General features: G+C 42.2%; 1 protein-coding gene across 2 annotated transcripts in view; it reads right to left on the reverse strand.

Moving 5' to 3' along the window:
* SMTNL2 (smoothelin like 2) overlaps nucleotides 1–24,112 on the reverse strand; it is a 92,528-nt gene that overhangs the window by 36,642 nt on the left and 31,774 nt on the right. For both annotated transcript variants that reach the window (XM_033922680.1, XM_033922679.1), the window contains exon 2: nucleotides 4,161–4,248. In XM_033922680.1, the coding sequence (XP_033778571.1) occupies nucleotides 4,161–4,248 (88 nt within the window). The remainder of the gene's footprint in view (nucleotides 1–4,160; nucleotides 4,249–24,112) is intronic.

A 24,112-nucleotide genomic window follows, 5' to 3' on the forward strand; every position in this document is an offset into this window, starting at 1 on the left:
GAGGTGAGCCTTTTGCCACCAGCCTGCCCCACTAGCTGCTTCTCTGCAGCGACTTCCTGTTCTTGCATAGGGTTAATCTGAAAAGAGGGGAATGGAAAATATATTTACACTGGTATAATATACAGGCCTTCTTCACAGACAGAAGTGGACATAAATTTAGTAGAAGGCATTAAAAAAAATAACCACAAAACGGGAAGTACTACTAATAGGTGATTTTAATATGCTAGATGTTGATTGGGGCATCTCAATTGCAGGGGTCTCCTAGAAGTAGGGAGATCCTGGATTCTCTACAAGGAGAACTGTTTCAGCAGTTGGTAATGGAACGTGGGGGTCATACTGGACTTAGTGCTTACAAACAGGGAAGGTGTTTCTGATGTTACATGTCTGGCATCCAGTGGTTTAATATTAAGATGGGTCTAGAGAGGGCTCGTTCGAAAGTAAAGGTTCTAGACCTCAGAAAAACCAAAAACCAACTTTGTTCAGATGGGAGATTGAAGTGTTGTCGAATCAATTTCAGTATTAATTTATTTTTTTAAATTTTTTCATAGAAATTATGTGAACCAAATTAACATCACATAATATAATATTTACTACAAAAGCAAAGGTATCTATCTGTAAATTAAATTAAATTCTGACAATAGTCATATAAAAGCCTCCAAACCTTGTATTAATTTTTAATGTTTAATATCAAGGCAGTTTACAGAATTAGTAGCATGTGTAAGCTTGAAATCTTTCGGCGGCCCTCTGTGCTTTCTAGTATTCACAGTGTGGCCCTTAATATTAAAAGGGTTGGGGACTCACTGCCTTAACATTTATTTAATGTTAATTTACTTGGTTTATAACCCTTCCTCCCAGGAAAGTTCAGAAAGGGTTACAGGTTTACATACATATTAAAGTGCATTTATACGATGTGAAAACCACACAGCGCTGGCATAACTGTTAGACCAACTTCCCACCTCCATCCCATTGTCTTCAGGATCCTCACTTCAGTTGGAGTTCTCAAGCAAAGTTCTGGGCATCACCATTGATTCCTCACTATCCTTCAATGACCACCTCAATTCCTTGATTAAAAAAATGCTTTTTTAGCCTTCACATGCTGAGGAAAGTGAGGTCCTGCTTCCATCAAAAACACTTTGCCGTCCTCGTACAATCCACCATCATTTCCAGATTGGACTATTGCAATTCTATCTACTTAAGCCTAACAAAGAAAAGCCTCCATAGACTCCAATTAATCCAGAATACCGCGGCTAAGCTTATCTTCTCAAAAAGTAAATTTGACCATGTCTCACCACTCCTATCCAAGCTCCACTGGCTTCCTGTAATCTCCAGGGTCCACTTTAAATGTGCCTGCCTAACCTTCAAGATCCTCCACGGCATCCTTCCTCCTTTTATTCCATTATCCAGGAACTCCTCAAATCCAAATTCCACAAGATCCGCCCAGAAACTAAAATTATCTTTCCCCTCTTTAAAAGGCATATTCCCATGTTGGTAAACTAGGGTCTTCCCAAAAACTGAAACTATCATTCCCCTCTGCAAAAGGTATATCCCGCGTAGGAAAACTAGGAACATCCCTCCCCTTTAGAACCACAGAACTCTGGAACAACCTCACATCCCCGCTCAGAATTTCAAGCTCCCTTCAATTCTTCCGCAAACACCTGAAAACTTGGCTCTTTTCAAAAATCTAACACCTCCCACTCTTTGGTACCCTGTCCCTCTTTATCTTCCTAGCTCCTTTCCTATAACCCTTCATTGTAGCTCCTTTTCAACCTAACCCTGAAAACCGTGCCGAGCTCTACGCTTGTGGAGATGGCGCGGTATACAAACCTAAGGTTTAGTTTAGTTTAGTTTCCCTCCACTTCAGACTCACTGAGCTCTGGATTAACCTTACCTCCCCACTTCGCAACTTGAGCTCCCTTCAACTATTCCGTAAGCATCTGAAAACTTGGCTATTCTCTAAAATGTAACTTTTCTTTCCCTCTCTGGTACACTAAACCCTCTTCTCTCTCTTTATACTTACTTCTATAATTCCATTGGAGTTCCGTTCTATCCCAACTCCTGTAAACCATGCCGAGCTCCACGTTGTAGAGAAGGTTAGGGTTAGGATTAGTTTAGTTTAGTTTGGACAGTTAAGTGATGGCTTGCACGTTGTGAAATTTTAACATGTGATTTGATGGAGTTTAAATGATTTAGATCATTCTGAAATGTTAAAAAAAATATTAATAATACATTAGGGAGCAGCAAATGATTAGAACAGATCGGAATTGGTGAAGTGGGTACTGAAATAGGTGTGTGCTATAGGAGGCCCCATGATCCCTCTCCGAATCATAAACTCTGATGTTTCAACCCCAGTATTTCTTTTATGTGATATATTGAGTTAATATTTTTTGTTAGAGTAGGTTTTTTGAAGAGAATGCGAAGATATTTATGCAAAAGGGCTTTGGAGCCTTCAATGTACTGGTTTAAGATTTTTTTTAAGTTACCCTGTTCTCTGTATTATTATGCATTTACTGGGATAGCTAAAGTAAATATCTTATCTCCTGGCTATTTTTGGCAAGCATGGCAAGACATTGACAGAGATGGCAAAACATAGTTAACAAAGCATGGTAAAAAACATAACAACATGGTATGGTGAGACATAGCATGACGAGCATTGTATGACAAAACATAGCAGGGGAAACTGTTATACAGGCAGTCCCCAAGTTACAGACGAACAACTTAAGTACGACTCATACTTAAGAACGCGGTTGCAGCATCATTTGATTTCACTGAGCAGTATGTCCAGTGGCATAGACTCCTACACTTCTCCTGTAGCAGATTCAGGAATGATGCATGGCCACATTAAGAACAGTGTGTGGTTGTGCAGGCTGTAACTTAGAGGGAACACTGGTAGGGGCAGTTGGCCCTTTTATCAGCTGGGCCTTAAAAACGGCTTTAAAAAATGTTACTCGTTCTTAACCTGGGGACTGCCTGTATAGAGAGTAGACATGGAATGACAAATATTGTGTAGTGGGTATAGCATGAGAATTAGTAACACATAGACAGAGGGCCAAATATAGTATGAAAGATACAATGTATAGCATAGTGTGACGGTTCATGGTATGGTGGGTGAAGCGACTCGTGACTGCAGAGGGCTGGTGCTCTTCGTTGTAAGGTTTGAGAATTTGGGTAGGTGCGCTCTCAAAGAAAAACGGCCCCTCTCTTTCCCCCCAAATGAAACTAAAATAAAATCCTGATCAAAATGTACGTTTCCGTACATAACGGGAATTTGTGAGCTGTGCTACAAGCAGACTCTTTGGAATGCAGGAGTCCACTGTGGGGCCTTTCTGTGCGATGAAAATGTGGCTGATGAACAGATGTTTGAATGTGCAGTGTCATAATTTTGCAGCTCAGTATTACGCCACCAATGCAAATATTTATTCAGGCATGCAGGCTGCGTGCATCTGAACGTTTTCTAGTACGACTCAGCTAAAATAACAATAATAAAGTTCAGTGCTGGAACAGCCGACTGGTCCCTCTCGGAAATGTGATAAAATAATCTCAAGGGATTTTCTGGGTGAAATATTTTTCATTGAAAAGGTCAGCCTTGTTGGAGAAAAACACAGATAACCCCGGCACTTTTCAGCCTAGAAATTTGCTTTTGACATTAACAGTACATTACATCAGAGCATTTATGGGTTGAATTTTCAGCGGTCCGGCATCTGCTTAAAGATATCCTGATACGTATCTGGAAAACCTCATGGGTACGTTTAACAATCCTATCCATATAAGTCGTATTGCTCAGCACACAGTCATAACTTTATTTGGCTAAGTTATCCCTATAAAGTTGGGACCTCTGTTTGTACAGTGCAATTTTAATAGACAGGTTTTATAAATTACAGCTGAATTTCACACTGTCCATATAGGGTTGGATTCAATAAATGGCACTCAAAATTCAATACCCAAAAAAAGCAACGCTATAAAAATAAGTAGTTGTAGACAGTGATGTAGCAAGGATGGGAGCCACCCAGGGTGGTGGGATCTTACACCACATTCACTCCCCTCTCTTCCCACCCTCGAGCCCTTAGTGAATCTAGCCCACAGTGTACAGAATTTGGGGGCTGAAGACTGTCGGTGACATTTCATTTCAACCTTGCAGGTCATCTCTGATTTCAGCTTCTCACCTGACAGTGGTTGGTGCCCATTTTCAATTACAGAGGAATTTGTCAATCTTTTCGCTTCAAATTCGTTCCGGACATCCTGCTCCACGTTCTGCAAAAGAAATGATAAAATGAAGTCAATACGCTTGTCAGTGTATTTGCTGCCTGAATGTAAGATACACTTCCCCCCTCCCCATTCACGGCTTCCGCACTCGCGATTTCACATAATCGCGATTTTTTTGGGGGGAGGGGGGAAAATTAAACCCATATTTTAGCCTTCCCCCTGGCATTCCGGCCTTACCTGGCGGGCTTTAGGGGCAGGAGCGATCTTCCTACGCTCCTGCCCCGTGTAGATCGCCAATAGGAAATGGCTGTGGGGAGTTCCCGTCGTAGTCTCGAGCGGATGGGGATGGAGAAGAGGGTCGGGGAGGGTCGCCACTGGAAGGGGCATTTTGGGGGGTAGGTAGTATACTACTGGTCCAGTATGGGGTCATTGTGAGGCAGGAGCGCAGTCCCCTTGCTCTTGCCTCTTGCCCCTTCCAGTGACGCCCCTCCCCCACCCTCTTCTCCACCCTCTTCTCCATCCCCATCCGCTCCTTCCCCATCCCCTCCTCCAACATCACTTCCTAGGCACGGGTCCAGTAAGTGATGTCAGAGGAGGAGCCGACACTGGAGCGAGCAGCAAGTTGGGGTTGCTGCTCACGCTGGGAACATTAAAGAGGTACGGGGGAAGGGACGTGTGCATGTGGTAGTGGGGGGGGGGGGCAGGGAAGGAGCAGGTGGGTCGTAGAAGAGGACAGGTGCCAATACCTCCACCAAGATGACGCCCGGGTCAAACCTCTCCCCCCTTGCTATACCACTGGACCCTTCTTTCTCTCCCACTCCCCTTCCACCTAGCCCAGGGCAAAACCTCCCCCCCCCCAAGCTCCCCCTGCCTGCCTACCCCAATATCTAGGTAGGCTCCCCTGGACCTGATGCACTAGGTATACTACTGGTCCAGTATGGGGTCATTGTGAGGCAGGAGTGCAGTCTCCTTGCTCCTGCCTCTTGCTCTGACCCATCTCTAACTTGGCTGCTGCGACTTCTCACGGCAGCTCATGGTAGTACTGGATTTAGTGTCGTAATGCATAGTTACTGTTTATAGATGACTAGCTGATTACCCGGGGGTGGGAGGAGGCTCAGGAGCTCTTTAAAATAAAAAATAAAAAAAAGCTTATGCATGTCCCTACCCAACACTTTGGATTAATCAGAGATGATATTCAGTGGCATTGCTCAGCTTACTGCCACTGAATACCACTTAAATAGATCCGAATATTCTCCCCACAGGATCCATATCATCAACCCTCTCCACAAAAAGCGTGTTAACATATAAGTGACAGGAAGAAGCAAGGTCATTGCCCCGACATCCGGACCACTCCTCTTCAGACAAGGTTCCGAACCGCATGGCTGTGGTGGCAGAACCCACCCTCATCCCTTAACACAAAGGATCTTCCAAGCAAAACACATTCTTCAGAAGGTGAGCACATATTCGTCTGAAGCCTCCTCTGCTGCCAAATTTCTTTAGCATCTACTTGGAGAATTTGTGCCGCATGATGTGTCCCTTGTAGTCTGATGACAATATGTAGGCTACGCCCTCCTATCTCACATTTTTAGACCAGGAAAAAACAAACAATCCTCATCATAGTTTTGGAATCCAAAGTATTCTCGGGAATCCAAACGGCTTGCATGAGCCTAACAAAGGTTCATCTCTGCTTAGAGCTACCAAACGACTCCAGAAAAAGGAGGACGGATTGACGGATTGAGACATCCGGGTTTTACTTCCACAGTGGAAGTAAAACCCGGATGACTCAATCCATCTTTCTTTTTCTGGAGCCATATGGTAACCTTTATCTCTGAATCCACTATAAAAGGTAACGAAGACTAATTTCACGGCTATATTTCAGTTGTTACCAAGCCAGGCAGGGGAAGGAACCTACAGGGTATCCAGCAATGACATGTAGAGAAAAAAAAGCCTCAAACTTAAGTAGCAAGATAAATACAGAAACTTCTAGCTGCTTTTAATCTTATCACTGGCATAAAAAAAACTCCACAGAGAATTTGCTCCTTATCGCAAAAAGGTCCAAACCACTGTTTGTGTACAGAAAAGATAGAAAAACACTTTTCTTGAGCTGGAGGAACAATTTGTTCAAGTCTTCAAATCTTCAAACACTCCAGAAGCTCCAGAAGTTTCACTGCTCCAGCAAAAGAACTCATAATCCTGACAACGATCCTTGTTTTGCCAGATCACCTGGCTGCATCAGGGGAAGTCCTTCAAATCCGTTCACCTTTATCTCTGCTCATCATTTTTCACTTACCGTATATACTCGGATATAAGTCGAGACCCCCATTTTCCCCCCCAAAAGGAGGAAAAACGGTTGAGTCGAATATAAGTCGGGCGGCTTAATATTCAAGTGCCCTGCCTTCCCAGGATCTGCACCCTGTCGCCCTCCCTGCCCGTTGTACCTCCTCTGCTGATCCCTGGTGGTCCAGAGGTGCAGGGGGCAGGAGCAAGCTTTCGGCGCTCCTGCCCTGGCCGGTCGATGGCTGCCGTGAGTTCAGGTTTCTTCAGGCGCTGAGCAGGAATGTGCTTTGGTGCTGGGCGGCTTCCTGACTGGCTCCCGCGAATTTGAGCCAATGGTGTAAAAACTGCTGAAGAAATCTGCTTTGTCAGCAAATTTTATAATATTAGAGTGTGCCATAGGCATTATAAGGGAATTGGATTCTTTGCAGGCTGCAATTCTGAGTACTGGACCAAAAGCAAAAAGATTCTGAAGAGGATGTACAAGAATTTTTGAGACAATAAAAATCCCTTCTTTAGAAGGTCTTGCAAAAGATTCTGATTTTTCCAGAACAAAATATGGGGTCCTTTTTATTAAGGTGCACTAACTGATTTAGTGCACACTAAAATGCTAAGACATTCATTATATTTCTATGGGTATCTTGGCGCGCACTAAATAATGCCACTGTACAGAACCATGGTGAGACCTCATCTGGAGTACTGTGTGCAATTCTGGAGGCCGCATTACCGTAAAGATGTACTTCGAGCTGAGTCAGTCCAGCGAATGGCCACTAGGATGGTCTCCGGACTCAAGGGTCTCTCATACGAGGAAAGACTGGGCAAGTTGCAGCTCTACTCTCTAAAGGAGCGCAGGGAGAGGGGTGACATGATTGAACCATTTAAGTACGTTACAGGTCGTGTCGAGGTGGAAAACGACATATTCTTTCCTAAGGGACCTTCAGTCACAAGGGGGCACCTGCTCAAACTCAGAGGAGGGAGATTTGGTGGTGACACCAGGAAGTATTTCTTTACAGAAAGGGTGGTGGATCACTGGAACAAACTACCGGTGCAGGTGATCAAGGCCACTAGCGTGCTCGACTTTAAGAATAAATGGGACATCCACATGGGATCTCTACGTGGGTCGAGCAGCACTCTGACTTAATGGGGTGGGACAGTAGAGTGGGCAGACTTGATGAGCTATAGCCCTTTTCTGCCGTCATCTTTCTATGTTTCTAAATCAGTTAGCCTACCTTAATAAAAGGACCCCTATAGCAACTAGTGATCTGTAAGACACAATAATCTGAAACCAAGTAAACAATAATTATTTTACTTCTTGCCGTTCTTCCTTTGCTTTGTTTTTTTTGTAAAATTATTTTGCTATTTTTTCAAATTTACTGCTAAATCAATTAGTGAAAGTCTTTCTGCAAAAGAACCAGAGGGCTCCTGTTTTCATAGAATCGCCACACAGAGCTGGCAATTGTCAGTCGCTCGAGACAGGAAAGCCTTTTGACGTCAACCTGACTGACCATTTTGTTTTCAAAGATCCACGATAGCCTGCACGTGAGAAAACGTAGCTTTTCATGATAGGGCTCTTGAGAAAGTTGCATTTTAACCTTGAACGGCAAGGACGCAAAGATCTGCCATGACTGTCTCAGAGTTTCAAGAGTAATCTAACAGAAGGGGGAAAAAAAAACCCAACACACACAACCAGCCAAAACAAATTAAAGCAAAAAAGCAGATAACTTTGACACTAGAATTCTAAATCCATTATTCAAGTTACATGTCATCTTCTTTTTCTGTTTCTACAAGGCTCTTTTCCCTGGAAAAGTGGAGACTTAGAGGGGACATGATAAGAGACTTACAAGATAATGAAGGGCATAGAGAAAGTGGAGAGGGACAGAAAGAGAGAGAGAAAAGGAGACAGAGAGATAGACAGACAGAAATAGAGAGAGAGAGAGAGAGAAAGATTAGAGAAACTGGGGCTCTTTTCCCTGGAAAAGCGGAGATTTAGAGGGGACATGATAAGAGACTTACAAGATCATGAAGGGCATAGAGAAAGTGGAGAGGGACAGATTCTTCAAACTTTCAAAAACTACAAGAACAAGAGGGCATTCGGAAAAATTAAGAGGGGACGGATTCAGAACCAATGCTAGGAAGTTCTTCACCAAAGGGTGGTGGACACCTGGAATGCGCTTCCAGAGGGTGTGATAGGACAGGGTACAGTATTGGGGTTCAAGAGGGGATTAGATGATTTCCTGAAGGAAAAGGGGATAGATAGAGGATTACTATACAGATCCTGGACCTGATGGGCCGCCGCGTGAGTGGACTGCTGGGCGTGATGGACCTCTGGTCTGACCCAGCGGAGGCACTGCTTATGTTCTTAGAACAAAAATATACCATTCAGACAATTCTTTTGGATGTGTTTAGAAAGAAGAGAGCCGAAAACTATTTTTTTTTTCAACTAAGACATATGTGTAACCCAATAATATCAAAAACACACAAAGTTTTCCTACTAAGAGAAAAAAAGTAATCATTACAGTCAGGCATTTTACTTCGTGCTTGAAAGTTTTATGATATTTACTATCTAACTGACCAATGTATAAAACATTTCTTTAGGGCTTCAGACATGCCAATCGTTGTTCGCTGATACTCTCGCGATACAACCAAAAATTTTGATATTTGGCTATGGCTGTGGCTTCTTCATTTGACCATTGATTCTATAAATAATTTTTGTATTTATTTATTTTAAATATTTTTTTAAACTTTTTGCTTTTTTTAAATATCTTGAAAAAGCCGTTTAGGCGAAACATGTCGATGTGGCAAGCCCCGACCCGATCCTATTAAGGAGAATTTCTAAAAAGCTAAGTTGACTTTTTTATAAGTATTTATGAGAAGCACTTTATATATTTAAAAGAAGCAAAAAGTTTTAAAAAATATTTAAAATAAATAAATACAAAAATTATTTATAGAATCAATGGGCAAATGAAGAAGCCACAGCCATAGCCAAATATCAAAATTTTTGGTTGTATCGCGAGAGTATCAGCGAACAACGATTGGCATGTCTGAAGCCCTAAAGAAATGTTTTATACATTGGTCAGTTAGATAGTAAATACTTTGGAATCAGACTAATGTGAAGGAGGTGACTCAATATTTACTTGAAAGTTTTATGAAGCATTTTATGTCATTCCCCCAAGTACAGCTCGAAAAAGGCAGTGGGTAAACATTACAGAGTTAATATTTTAACTTTGTTGATAAGATTTTAGCATCCTAACATTAACAGTGAGTATGAGGACAAATTTTACTTGCACAGAGAAATGTTCTCAAGCTTTTAGGCCATTCTCCTGCCTCTTCCATGTTCTCAATTTTTTCAATGATTTAGCGCAGGGGTCTCCAAAGTCCCTCCTTGAGGGCCGAATTCAGTCGGGTTTTCAGGATTTCCCCCCTGAATATGCAGGAGATCTATGTGCATGCACTGCTTTTAATGCATATTCATGGGGGAAATCCTGAAAACCCGACTGGATTCGGCCCTCAAGGAGAGACTTTGGAGACCCCTGATTTAGCACAACTCCCTGCCACCAACAAAGCAAAGGGTATCGTTAGTTTCTTTTAAAATTGGAGCATATTGTACTCAAATTTAAGTTACAGCCAACCACACATCTCACACTCCTCACAATCAATCCCATGTCCCATTAAGGAGAGCCCAGCCCCCTGGCTGAGAGCTTATTCCCTCGTGGCAGGCCTGCAGACGAAACAAGTCACGGTTCCAGTGCAGGGTTTTGGTGGCCATTTTGGAACTTTTGCAGGGTCTGCTACCTTTTATCAGAGCCATAGGCGTCAGCTGTGTGGATGCTCTGGGTGCTTGGGCACCCCCAATATTGAGCAAACTCCTTGACAGTGTCCAGGGAGGGGCAAGTTTCATTGGATTCAGCACCCCCCCAATGATTTAGAAAAGCTGGCTCCTATGATCAGACTATCGAAACCCAGTATTATAATACATGAACTGGTAGACCACAAAAACACCATAGCCCAGGTCTAACAAAAGGAAACAGCCATGCCAAAAACAAGCCCAAAAAATATTTATAAAGAACATAAGCTGCTAGTTCAGTTTGGTGGCAATTTTACAGCTGGGTAATGGCTCTTACAAAATTTGCAGGATTTGTAAGCACAGAGCAATATAATGCTCACATTGATGCAACATGGAGGGAATTCTGTATATTGGGGCTTCCAGTTACACATGCTGATGTTGACTACTACGGGCCAGTTTGATAACAACATCTGTGTACGAGGATGTCATTATAGAGCTAGTGCAAATCAGGATGAGCGCGCCTACGTTTAGGCCATGGCCATGGCAAATATAAAGGGGCACACCTACAGGTGACAAGTAATGCTTGATAGAGAATGACATGTGGACAGAATTTGTCCCCGTCCCCTTGGATAATCGCAGGAAACCATCCCGTATCTTTCTTTAGTGTCTATCTCCACCTCAGTCCTTCTATACCAGCGTTCTTCAATGCAAGGCTTGAGGGTCAGTGGCTGTGTCCATTCATACTCTAATTCTTCCCTCTCTCCTTAAAGAATGACATGGGAATGGTTTCCCATTGTTAACCACAAGGATAGGACAACTGTCCTTATGTCATTCTCTGAGCCAAATCTTATGTTTTTATGTAAGCCAAGTATAGTACTGTCAAGCCATTGTGACATCACTGCTGAGGTTGGCTCTTAGGCATTGGTGGAATGAGGCATTATGGCATCACAATATGAGCTCTGGAATGTTGCTACTATTTGGGTTCTTGTGACCTATTTTGGCCACTGTTGGAAACAGGATGGTGGGCTTGATGGATCTTCGGTCTGTCCCAGTACCGCAGGAAACCATTCCTTGTCATTCTTTAGTGTCTATCTCCACCTCGATCTTTCTACACCAACATTCTTCAATGCAAGGCTTGAGGGTCCGTGGCTGGGCCCATTCATACTCTTATTCTTCCCTCTCACCTTACAGAATGACACGGGGATGCTTTTCCGTGGTTAACTGCAGAGATGGGGATGGGGGACAAATTCTGTCCCCGTGTCATTGAAACTGATAGTATTTCAGTTGAAGATGATCCCATGGCCCTTTCATGTTCTGCCCATGTATATGTCCTACCCTGCAATTATATATTACATACATAGGTGCTATTTATAGAATAACACCTCGTGTACATTTGTCAGTAACTGTCAATTATTGGCATCAGTTTTAGTAAGTTTTATCCATTTTGTAGTGAGTTTGACAATAGTAGAAGATATGGCTTTAAACCAAAATAGAATAGTTTGGATAGTTCCCTTTGGAAACAAGTAGATGAACATAACAGATCCTATAGCCCATTATTGATTATGATGGATATAACTGCAATTTGATTCTGTACTTTCAATTGGCTATAAATTATGTCAAAAATTCCCATAGGAAATGTATTACCCAGCCACCCCTTCACCATCCAGTCATTATGGATGTTAATCTAAAAGGGAGTGGAAACACGGAGACCTTATAAGTGAGCTTGCCTGATCAAAGCAAGCATATACCAAATAAATTTTACAAATAAAATCTGTTGGCTTAACAATAGCAAATGTGTTCTATCAATAATATCAACATCAACGCTGCAATCTTTGGTGTCTCTCGGACTGATTAATACTGATGATGACATCCAATGCAGAGGTGTGCCATGACACTTCTTCTTCCTTCCTCCAAATGGCAAAATCCTTGTTTGGAAGGAGTGGATGACAAAAAGGTCATATTTCAGTGAAAGGGTTTGCCAATGGGATGGTGATGCATCCAAAGAATGTGTCATGTTGGAGCACTAGCAAGGGACAGAAGAGCCAACAGAATAAACATTTCCGAAGAGTTACAAAAGAAAGCAGTTAATCGTATACTGAAAACATTTACAATCCAGGCCTCTCAATCTATCAAAGATCTCTCTTCTTCCAGAGAGGAGAAGTATGCTAATAAAGCTCTTGGAAAAGGTACAGATTCTAGACCATGATGCACATACATGTCCGGTCTTGTCAAGCTGGGGGTGGGAGGAAGTATTTTACAATAAAGATAAGATGAAAGCGTCTGGATTTCTTTTGACATGAGGATATGAAGTCTTTCACCTGGAGGTCACCAGACTGTAACAACACAGGCAGTTAGTAGCCCCAAGTCATTATTAACATATCATAGCTTCTTTGGTGACCTCTGTAAATGAAAGGAGCCACTGGTTTCAGAGTATTTTCCAGTTGATAGGTATCAACGTCAATGCAAAAACGAAGTGAAAGTTCGTAACAAATAGTGGAGGAGGGTAAATAAGGATCTGTGCTGGGATCAGAGCTATTTATTTATAAATGATCTAGAAACTGGAACTACGAGCAAGGTAATTAAATTTGCAGATGACACCGGTATAAGTTTGCTTGTATCTGTTTCAAAACTTTACCTGGCTTGCTTCCAAATTATCTCTGTTATCGTTTTGAGTTGGCTCGTACCACCAGATGCACTCGTAAATCTCGCTCATTTTCCTTTCCTATATTGAAAGGCTGTATTTACAAGAGATTTCTGGAGAGGACCCTTTCATTTCAAGCTGGTAAAATGAACGACTAGTTAAGTGAAACTATTTTGAAAGCTTCTTCTTATGAATCTTTCAGAAGATTAGTAAAGACCTATCTTTTTGATAAACTTGTAACTTCATAATTATGTACCCTGAGGTATTATTTATTGCGAAATCAACCGTCCTAGGATTCAAAAGCAAACTAGATGCACATCTCCTTACGAGAGGCATAGAAGGATATGGGTGACTAAAAATTACGCCAGGATCGCCGGACTAGGTCTGATCCAGAGATGGCGCTTCTTATGTTCTTACGTTGCTGTTTGTAACTTCGCTGCTTGTCCGTTGTCTCCTTTTATTGTGAACTGCTTAGAACTGTTATGGCCCAGTGGTTAAGGCTACAGCCTCAGCACCCTGGGGTTATGGGTTCAAACCCATGCTGCTCCTTGTGACCCTGGGCAAGTCACTTAATCCCCCCATTGCCCCAGGTACATTAGATGGCTTGCGAGTCCACTGGGACAGACAGGGAAAAATGCTTCAGTACCTGAATAAATTCATGTAAACCGTTCTGAGCTCCCTTGGGAGAATGGTATAGAAAATTTAATGAATAAATAAATAATAAACTGTTCAAAGTTGTTAAAGCGCATAAGGACTATAAAAAACTGCAGGAAGACCTTAGGGAATTGGAAGACTGGCAGATGAAATTCAATGCAAAGTGATGCACATTGGAAAGAATGATCCAAACCACAGTTACTGCATGCTAGGGTCCACCTTGGGAGTCAGCACTCAAGAAAAGGATCTCATTGTCATCGTAGCCAATACACTGAAGCCTTCTGCCCAAAGTATGGCGGCAGCCAAGAAGGCAAACAAGATGCTAGGAATTATTAGAAAAGGGAGGTTAACAAGACTAAGAATGTTATAACACCTCACCTTGAGTATTGTGTTCAGTTCTGGTCTCCTTATCTCAAAAAAGATAGAGCGGCACTAGAAAAGGTTCAAAGAAGAGCGACCAAGATGATAAAGGGGATGGAACTCCTTTCGTAAGAGGAAAGACTCAAAAGGTCAGGGCTCTTCTGCTTGGAAAAGAGACGGCTAGGGGGAGATTGAAGTCTACAAAATCCTGAGTGGTGGAGAATGGGTACAAGTGGATCGATTTTTTTTTTTTTTTTTTTTTTTTCCTGCATCAAGGTTTACAAAGACTAGGGGGACACTCAATGAAGTTACAGAGTAATACTTTTAAAACCAATAGGAGGAAATAGTTTTTCAATCGGAGAATAGTTGCCAGAGGATGGGGTAAGAGCAGTTAATGTAGCTGGTTTTAAAAGAGGTTTGGACAAATTCCTGGAGGAAAAGTCCATAGTCTGCTGTTGGGATAGACATGGGACGGTAGCATGGAATGCTGCTACTATTTGGATTTTGGCCAGGTACTGGTGCATTGGATTGGCCTCTACAAAAACAGGATACTGGGCTAGATGGGGGAAGTGTGGTGCAGTGGTTAACGCCACAGCCTTAGCACCCTCGCTGATCCACGGATATTCAGTGCCCAATCAAATGAGTTTAGTGGTCAAATAGGACCATATAAATAAGTGGCCTATCTTTACGTCAAAAAGTTAACGCTGAATAATGGCTTATAATCAGTTAACTTTTTAGTGGATAAAACTACCCCTGGATATTCAATGCTGGTCGTCAGAAATAACGATACCCTTTCTTCCCTTCAGAACGCCAACTAAAATTAAGTTTCCTACAATCATCATGTTTTAATTTTCCTAGGCAGCAATCTTCAGCTTCATCGTTTAATGTCAGAATAGATCAGTGTAAATCCTGTCTGCTCTACGCTTTGCTGTCCGTGTATTTACACCGAGACGTGACAGGGCAGAATTATTTAACGGATTCACTTATCGGCTTCTCTGCTGCTCTTTGCGTAGGCCAAGAAGGCTTTGTGCAAAGTCAGAAACGGACGAAATCAAATGTCAACAAATACATTGTGAAAACCGTCCACTGACCCAGAATAATTTCTTTTAATTAAATTTTTCTGCAGGCCTCTTTAAAGATCGCCGCCTATGCTTCATTTTTCTTTCCACAGAGCACGGCCGTATGTCACTTCGGTTTAAAATGGTTGAATAAGTCTGGTTTGGTTACATCCAACTACTTTTTAGCTAAGCAACCCAGAGGTGAACGCTCGAGGTCAGGGAGCTTGTGGCTGCTGGCCTATAGAACAGGTGCAATTTCAGGTCATTGCCTGCATTCCTATGTAACTTTCAATGTTTAACTTTAGTTCATTATTCAGAGATGCTTTGGTTTAGTATTCTTAAGAAATGAATTGCACACCTTGCTTCCTACTGCTTGTAGATGTTAGCAGGAACCATTTGAAACCAGCACTCTCTAAGGCAGTGGTCTCAAACTCGGGGGGGCCACATGCGGCCCGCCTGGCACTATTTTGAGGACCTTGGTATGTTTATCATAATCACAAAAGTAAAATTTTATTATTTTATTTATTTGTAAAATTTCTATACCGTTTTCTCCCAAAACGGTTTACAAAAAGTTACATACATAAAATATTAAAAAGTCAGAACAGGGATGCTTTAAGAAGTTTATGGATGTAAAGAGGAATAATTCATTTTTATTTTATGGACAAGTAAACATACACATCCTGGGGGGTGGGGGAAGGGAATAGAATTGGAATTAATTCAGGGGTTTTATGAATAGCTTCATGAAGTTTTTGATATTTTTGTTTATTAGCTGAGAGGGGGGGGGGGGAATTTCATTGTGCAGTAATATTTGTGAGTTATGTTTCACTTAACATGTAATGTACAAATATGTGAATCATTTATTGCGCATTTGTAGTTTGAAAAATCAATAAAGAATTTAAAATAAAAAGTCAGAACAAAATAAGAACAAAACAGACAGATTCAATCTTTGCTCAAAGAAATTCGTCTACAAATAGTTGTGTTTTTAACATTTTCCCGAATGAGTTCCTATATCTACACTTCCGAATTTGGCCAACAAGGCTATTCCACAACTTAATTCCTGCACATGTAAAAGTCATGGCATTCGTTTCTGCGTATTTAGGATTAGCGTTCATTTTCAGCAATGCCGAAGTCTCAGAACGCAATGATCTTAATGGTTGATATCCAGACATCAGACTCTTAAAAAATTCAGGAATCGTACCATATAGAAATTGCATTGAAATAAAACCGTTTCTTAATCATAAGTCTCTTTAGCTATACATAACAATATTATTATTAAGACTTAGCCAAAAGGAAAGATTTATAAACTATAAAGAGTTTTACCTCATGCAAAATTGTCATCCTCTATAATAAAACCCTAAGCGTGCATGCGCACTTAGGACGGCGTGTTTCCTGACAGTGTCCCTCCGTGTCGAATTCCATTTTCGAACACGGAGGCAGGGAGCACTCCAGCGACTCCCCCTCCTGCCCTCACTCACCCAGACAACATACCGCTGCCACCGCTGCTGCTCCTCTTCAAAGCAGCCTGCTGAGGATCGCCGGCCAGCTGTAGCGAACCTCGCAGGCCGCTCTCCACCTCGGTAGTACGTTCCCTCTGACACGATCCCGTGCATCAGAGGGAATGTGCTACCGAGGTGGAGAGCGGCCTGTGAGGTTCGCTATAGCTGGGCAGCGGTTCGTGCCGGTGGGCCAGAAGAGGGAACAATACAGGCAGGTAGGGTGCTTCTTTGGGGGGAGGGGTGTGCTGGGGGCAGACAGCAATCATGCTTTGCTCTGGGAAAGGAAAGGAAGGGAAGAAAGACAGACAGACAGCGTCCAAGGAGAGAGAGAGAGAAAGAAAGAAAGAAAGACAGACAAATAGACACACACATCTATTCTAGCACCTGTTAATGTAACGGGCTTAAAGACTAGTTTCTTTAATAAGACATTAACTATTTTATTCTGGGGCCCTCCAAGTACCTAGACAGCAGATATAAATTCCCAAAATGGACACATTTTGATCACTAAATTAAAAATAAAATCATTTTTCCTACCTTTGTTGTCTGGTGATTTCATGAGTCTCTGGTTGAACTTTATTCTTCTGATTGAGCAGGCTGAAAGAAGGGAAGAAATATTGGATGCACAATCAGAAGAATAAAGTGCAACCAGAGACTCACAAAATCACCAAACAAAGGTAGGAAAAATGATTTTATTTTTAATTTAGTGATCAAAATGTGTCCATTTTGAGAATTTATATCTGCTGTCTATATTTTCCACTATGGCCCCCTTTTACTAAACCACAATAGCGGTTTTTAGCGCAGGGAGCCTACGAGCATCGAGAGCAGCGCTAGGAATTCAGTGCAGCTCCCTGCACTAAAAATCGCTGTCGCGGTTTAGTAAAAAGAGAGGGGGTTTATTTTTCTATTTTTGTATAGTTGTTCCTGAAGTGACATTGCATAAAGTCATCTGCCTTGACCTCTTTGAAACCCCGCGGAATATAAATGATAATTAACATTTTCTCTGCGTACAATGTGCTTTGTGTTTTTTAAAAATTTTATTGTTGGTAGATCATTTTGACTTGGTCATTTTAAAAGTAGCTCGCAAGCCCAAAAAGTGTGGGCAGCCCTGGTCTAAACTGAGTAAGATTCAAAGATTTTGTGGGTATATGTGAAGTGATGAGGATGTTCATACCCCAGTGAAGACGCCAGAAAATTATGGGTGTTTGAAGTTTGCTTTCCCACTTGTATATGGTATCAGCGTGATAAGTTTCACTTTATTTGACTCAGTATGGTATATGATATAATTTTGCTGAGCAAGTTGCGTTCCGAATTTTTGGATCTCACATACTTATCAGTGCCAGAATCATGCCTCCTGAGGCACTTAACCCAACTGTAGACGTGGCTTACAGCGGAAGTGGCGTTAGGCACCATACAGCGCCTATGTGGTCCCAATTCACGCCAAAGGTAGGCGCCGTAAATGTAGGCTTTGAGAGCCTGAGATAACATTTGGCGTCAACCCAAGCGAGTGGTCATAGAATCGCAAAATGATAGCTAAAACAAGCAGCGCTCCGAAATGCTAAGTTCAAAAGGGCTTCCCTCTTCTTGGGCGTGTATCAAGCTGCTGCGGCCAGTTCCTCAGCCTCTCGAGATTTTGTCAGCTCTGGCATTCACTGGGTTCGCTGTCATTCAACATTTAATTTAAAATCAAATAGATTGCACGCTTCAGGGGCTCCTGGATTCCTGGCTGGGGATGTGGGGAGGGGAAAAAGAGGCAGAGGAGGGGGGTCTGTGAAAAAGTCAAACACTTTAAGAGGTGTAGCATGAATTATACTTTGCAAATCATTAAAATTCTTGTTTTAAGAACATAATCATTTGTCTAAACTAAACTAAAGCTTAAGTTTGTATACCGCATCATCTCCATAAAGATTTACAGGTAATTCAATAAATGAGGGAAGGACATAACAAGAAATTAGAGGTTATGGAATAGATAGCTTTACGTTTTGGAGAAAAGCCAGGTTTTCAGATGCTTTCGTGATAATTGGAATGAGCCTAGGTTCCGCAGCGGGGCAGGGAGGTTATTCCAAAGCTCAGTGAATTTGAAGAAAAGGGATTTCCCTAATTTACCTGCATACATGACGCCTTTTAACGAGGGGAAAGATAGTTTGAGTATGTGGGCGGATCGAAGAATTCCAGGATAGTGGAATTAGGGGAGGAAGAATGCCATGTAGAATCTTGAATATTAGGCAGGTACGTTTAAAGTGAATCCTAGAAATCACCGGAAGCCAGTGAAGTTTTGACAGAAGCGGGGAAATATGGTCGAATTTGCTTTTTGCGAAGATCAACCTAGCCGCAGTGTTCTGAATCTGCTGAAGTCTTTGAAGATTTTTCTTGGTTAGACTTAGATAAATGGAATTAGATAGATGGAATTTGTCCTGACAATACATTCTGTATGTATTAGTGCTATTAAGGACACATTACTTTCTAATTTTTATCCTCTTTCCCTTAATCACATGGAAACAAGATCTTTGAGACTGTTTAGAAGCATTTATTAAAACAAATGAGAATGCTGACTTGTTTGTAGTGGCGAAGCGAGGGTAAGAGGCGCCCCTCCCCCGCCATCGTTTCCACCCTCCCCCGCGCGCACCCCCATTTCACTGCCATGAGCAACAAGAACTTCAACGTGCTCCCCGTGACCCTGTCGTCTCTCCCGCCGATGTCACTTCCTATGCGCGGCGTCCAGAAGTGACATCAGTGGGAGAGACGACAAAGTCACGAGGAGCTTGTTCAAGTTGTTGCTCGCGGTGGTCAATGACAAGAGGTTCAGGGGAAGGGGGGCACCCGTGTGGCAAGAGGCAGAGAGGAGGAAGGGTGCCGGCGCCCGAGGATGACAGCCCCCTCTCCCTTAGTACGCCACTGACTGTTTGCATTTTGGAGCACATACTTTAATTGAAATTGATGCTCAGAATAGAGAATGTCACGGGGACACATTTTTCACTGTCCCCAAGGGAACTCATTTTCTTGCCCCCACAAGTTCTTTTCCTGTTCCTGCCCCATTCCTGCAAGTTTTGTCCTCATTTGCACCAGCCTCAAACACTTTAAAATCCTAAGTGCAACATTCTAGAGCTGAGATTGTGATGTCATAATGCCTCATTCCACCAATGCCTAAGCTCCGTCCTCATCCGCACAAGCCTCAAACACTTTAAAATCATAAGTAGCCACATTCTAGAGCTGAGATTGTGATGTCATAATGCCTCATTCCACCAATGCCTAAGCTCCGTCCTCATCCGCACAAGCCTCAAACACTTTAAAATCATACGTGTTTGAGGCTTGTGCAGTTAAGGCAGAGATTACAGGAAAGGAACAGGGACAAAACTTGCAGGGACGGGACAGGGAAATTGAGCTCCTGTGGGGACGGAGATAAATTTTGTCCCTGTGTCATTCTCTAGCTCAGAACAAAAGCGGAATTGGAACTAAAGAGCACATACAGCATGTACAGAGGTACTGTAAGTTTCACAGACACACACAAAACCAGCCCAATCACTGCATAATTAACAGCAGTGCCAGCTTGATGCACACAGGCACAAGTGAATTAGGAGTGAGGTCCATTCCTGTCATGGTATAAGCAAAACAGGCACAGTAAAGACAACCAACAGTGCAAGTTTCATACACACACACAAACACACAATCCTATCCCAGAACAGCCACTGCAACAGCAAGTAGAATGTTAGGAATTATCAGGAAAGGAATGGAAAACAACGATGCTAATGTTATAGGCCTTTGTATTGTTCCATGGTGCAGCCGCACCTTGAATACTGTGCGCAATTCTGGTCCCTGCATCTCAAAAAGGATATAGCAGAATTAGAAAAGGTACAGAGAAGGACGATGAAAATGATAAACGGGATGAGACAACTTCATTGTGAGGAAAGGCTAGAAGAGATGGTTCAGGGGAGATATGATAGAGGTCTATGAAATACTGAATGGAGTGGAAAGGGTAGATGTGAATCGCTTGTTTACTCTTTCCAAAAATACTAGGCCTAGGGGGCATGCGATGAAGCTACTAAGTAGTGGATTTAAAACAAACTGGAGAAAATATTTCTTCACACAGTGTATAATTAAACTCTGGAATGTGGCGAAATCAGTTAGCTTAGCGGGGTTTAAAAAAGGTTTGGATAATTTCCTAAAAGGGAAGTCCAAAGATGGCCTGGGGCAATCCAAGAAGCATAAAATTTGTTTTATTCTTTAGGGATCTTGTCTGGTACTTGTGACCTAGATTTGCCACTGTTGGAAAAATGATACTGGGCTTGATGGACCTCTGGTCTGTTCCAGTATGGCAACCCTTATATTCTTACTTTAAGCTTCACAAACAAAGACATACACAGCTTGAACTGCATTCGAAAGTTTTGTATGATTCACCATGTTTTATCATGTGACCCCCCCCCCCCCCCAAACTGGATTAATGCAATTATTTTTAAGTTTAGTCTGCCGGATTCAATTGGTGCAGAATTACATAGCTAGAGTATTGTGAAATTCTCCTCCCTCCCTCCCCCACCAGGATGAGATTAGGGACTTACTTACATAAGCAAAACAGAGTCAAAAAATAAATAGTCAACCCTCCACAGTAAGATAAACCAACAAAAACAGCAGGACACTGAAGCAATCAAATGTAAACAACACTAGAAAAATATATGGACATAAATCAATATAAAATAAACAGACCAACAAAATAGCCAGAAATATACTCATAGCATGGCCATATTTAGTCACTGCAACGGCATGGGGGTGGGATGCTTGCAAAACTTTTGTGAGAACGCAATATACCAGTGATTTCGACCTCAAACCCTTTGCAGGGCCACATTTTGGATTTGTAGGTACTTGGAGGGCCTCCGAAAAATATTATTCAAGAAATGACAATTTTGCAGGAGGTAAAACTCTTCATAGTTTATAAATCTTTCCTTTTGGCAAAGTCTTAATAATAATATTGTCATTTATAGCTAAAGAGACATACGATCAAGAAACGGTTTTATTTTACTTTTGTGATTATGATAAACATACCGAGGGCCTCAAAGTAGTACCTGGCGGGCCGCGAGTTTGAGACCACTGAGTCAAGGGGAACAGTTAATCTGCTGGCTGGGTCGGAGGGCAGAGGGGAGAACAGGACAATCAAGCCATTGTGACATCACTGATGAGGCTGTGGTAGGCAGGAGCACGTTACAGGGCTTCAAAGAAGGTTTGGATAGGTTCCTAGAGGACAAAGGGATTGAGGGGTACAGATAGGAGTAGAGGTAGAAATGTGGTAATGGGAAGTAGATGGAAGGAAATAGGAAGCTGAGAATGGAGTGAAGTGGGAAATGGGAGAGCTACAAACCGAGAGGAGATGGAAAATTAATAGGTAGCTGAAAATTAAAAAGGAGAAGGGTGAGAAAGGGGATGAAAATTGGGTGGACAGAGGCAAAAAAAGGGAGAAAAAAGCTGAAAGATAAAAATCTATATTTTAGAGACGGATGTAGTAAGGATATGGAACAAGAGAGAAAAGAGGAGAAAAGAAAAATGGACAGCAGGCACTAGAAAGAGAATTAGCACGAGACAGACAAGAAAGCAGAAAAGAGGAACTGGGACCAAGATGATGGAAAAACAAAATGTCCAGAGAACAAAAGTAGAAAAAAGAGTTTTATTTTGAATTTATTAACTGGAATATGTACATCACAGACATTTTTACAGTACAGTCAATGGCATAACCATATGACTGATTGGAGGGGAAGGCTTGGTGCTAGGTTTCCTATGGTAGTGTTGTGCTTATTTGAATCAGTTTTTCTGTACAAGTTTTGCTTGGTTTGTCTTAATTTGAAATCCTTTAAAAACAAAATTAAATAAATCAAATTTAAAAAGTCTTATAAGCAGGGGGTGGAGCCAGGCCAGGGACCAGGCCAGGAGGGGGGCCCACTGAACCTGTCTGCACAAAGCCCCACAATTGCTAAGACTGGCCCTCTCTGGTCAGTTCTTAACGTCAGCATCGACAGGTTAAAGTTTAGCAGTCCCCTGGCATGACATCTCTGTGCGTAAATTTTTGTAGGTAATGAATTTGCAGGACTCAATTTATCTGCTCAGCCAGGAAGCAATTTAATCCTCAAAGATCGGTCTAACTCGTCAACCAGAGAAACCATTTGCTCAGTGGATTGTGCTCCGTCAACAAAAATGTAGCATCTTTCTGACCTTTTCAAACTCACGATCGCATATGGAGCTGGCAAATATGCACAGTTGCCCGCTCCTTGATTGATGCGAGCACTTCGTGAATTCATTCTACTGTATACAAGTGAAATGCAGCCCAGCAAATTACTTGCAAGCACGAGCAGTACTGGTGATTTATGGACCGGCTTATTAGTTCCAAGTTTTATTAAAATTTGCTTAAACGCCTATCAGAAAATTCTAAGCGTTTTACAATAATTAAAATAGGGGGGCACGAACTAATCTAATCTAATCTAATCTAAATCTTGGGTTTATATACCGCATCATCTCCGCAGATGGAGCTCGACACGGTTTACATGGTTAGGGAAGGAACGGAACTCCAGTGGAATTATATAAGTATGAGAGAAGAGAGGTTGGTGTGAGAGTGCCAGGAGCGGGACGGGGTTACGTTCTGGAGAAGAGCCAGGTCTTCAGATGCTTACGGAATGGTAGAAGGGGGCTCAAATTGCGGAGAGGGGAAGGGAGACTGTTCCAGAGCTGAGTGATTCTGAAAGGGAGGGAAGAGCCAAGTTTACCAACAAGGGAGATGCCTTTTAAGGAGGGGTAGGATAGTTTTAATTTTTGAGTGGATCTAGTGGAGGTTGGATTTGAGGAATTCCAGGATAATAAAAATAATAAAAAAACTAAGACAATTAAAACAAGATGTAATAATGACGTACGATAAAAAACAGAAGGTAAGTAAAGGAGAACTACAATGTTTTAAAAGTAAAGCAAACAACAACAAAAAAAAAGGTGAAAAAACAAGAAGAAGGGCGGGGAGAGGCCTATTTAATGTTGAAACTAAGGAGTCCTTTTATCAAGCTTCGGTAGGGGTTTAACGCGCGTAATGGCACGCTAGCCGCTAACGCCTGCATTGAGCAGGCGTGAGTTTTTTAGCCGGCCGCGGGGGTTAGCGCGTGATGAAATGTCTGACGCACTAACCCCGCTAGCACGACTTGATAAAAGGACCCCTAAATGAAAAGAGAAAAGAGTGGAAAGACGAGACCGTTAATCAAAGGTGCCTCTGTTTACCTCCCGAAGCAGTATCCAAAGGCAAACTTGCAGAAAGATTTTCCCCGGGTCATCGAGCCTGTCTAAATTCGATAGTAAGCTCTTCTGAGTAGGGACCGTCTATTGCAGGGGTCTCAAAGTCCCTCCTGGAGGGCCGCAATCCAGTCGGGTTTTCAGGATTTCCCCAATGAATATGCATGAGATCTATTTGCATGCACCGCTTTCATTGTATGCTAATAGATCTCATGCATATTCATTGGGGAAATCCTGAAAACCCGACTAGATTCCGGCCCTCCAGGAGGGACTTTGAGACCACTGGTCTATTGTATGTTAAAATGTACAGCGCTGCGTACACCTTCCAGCGCTTTAGAAATAATGAAACATAGTAGTTAGTGCCTTTATAAGAACACTACTACTATCCATTCAGTCGTGT

This window comes from Geotrypetes seraphini, chromosome 15 (genome assembly GCF_902459505.1).
Source record: "Geotrypetes seraphini chromosome 15, aGeoSer1.1, whole genome shotgun sequence".
Taxonomy (NCBI): domain Eukaryota; kingdom Metazoa; phylum Chordata; class Amphibia; order Gymnophiona; family Dermophiidae; genus Geotrypetes; species Geotrypetes seraphini.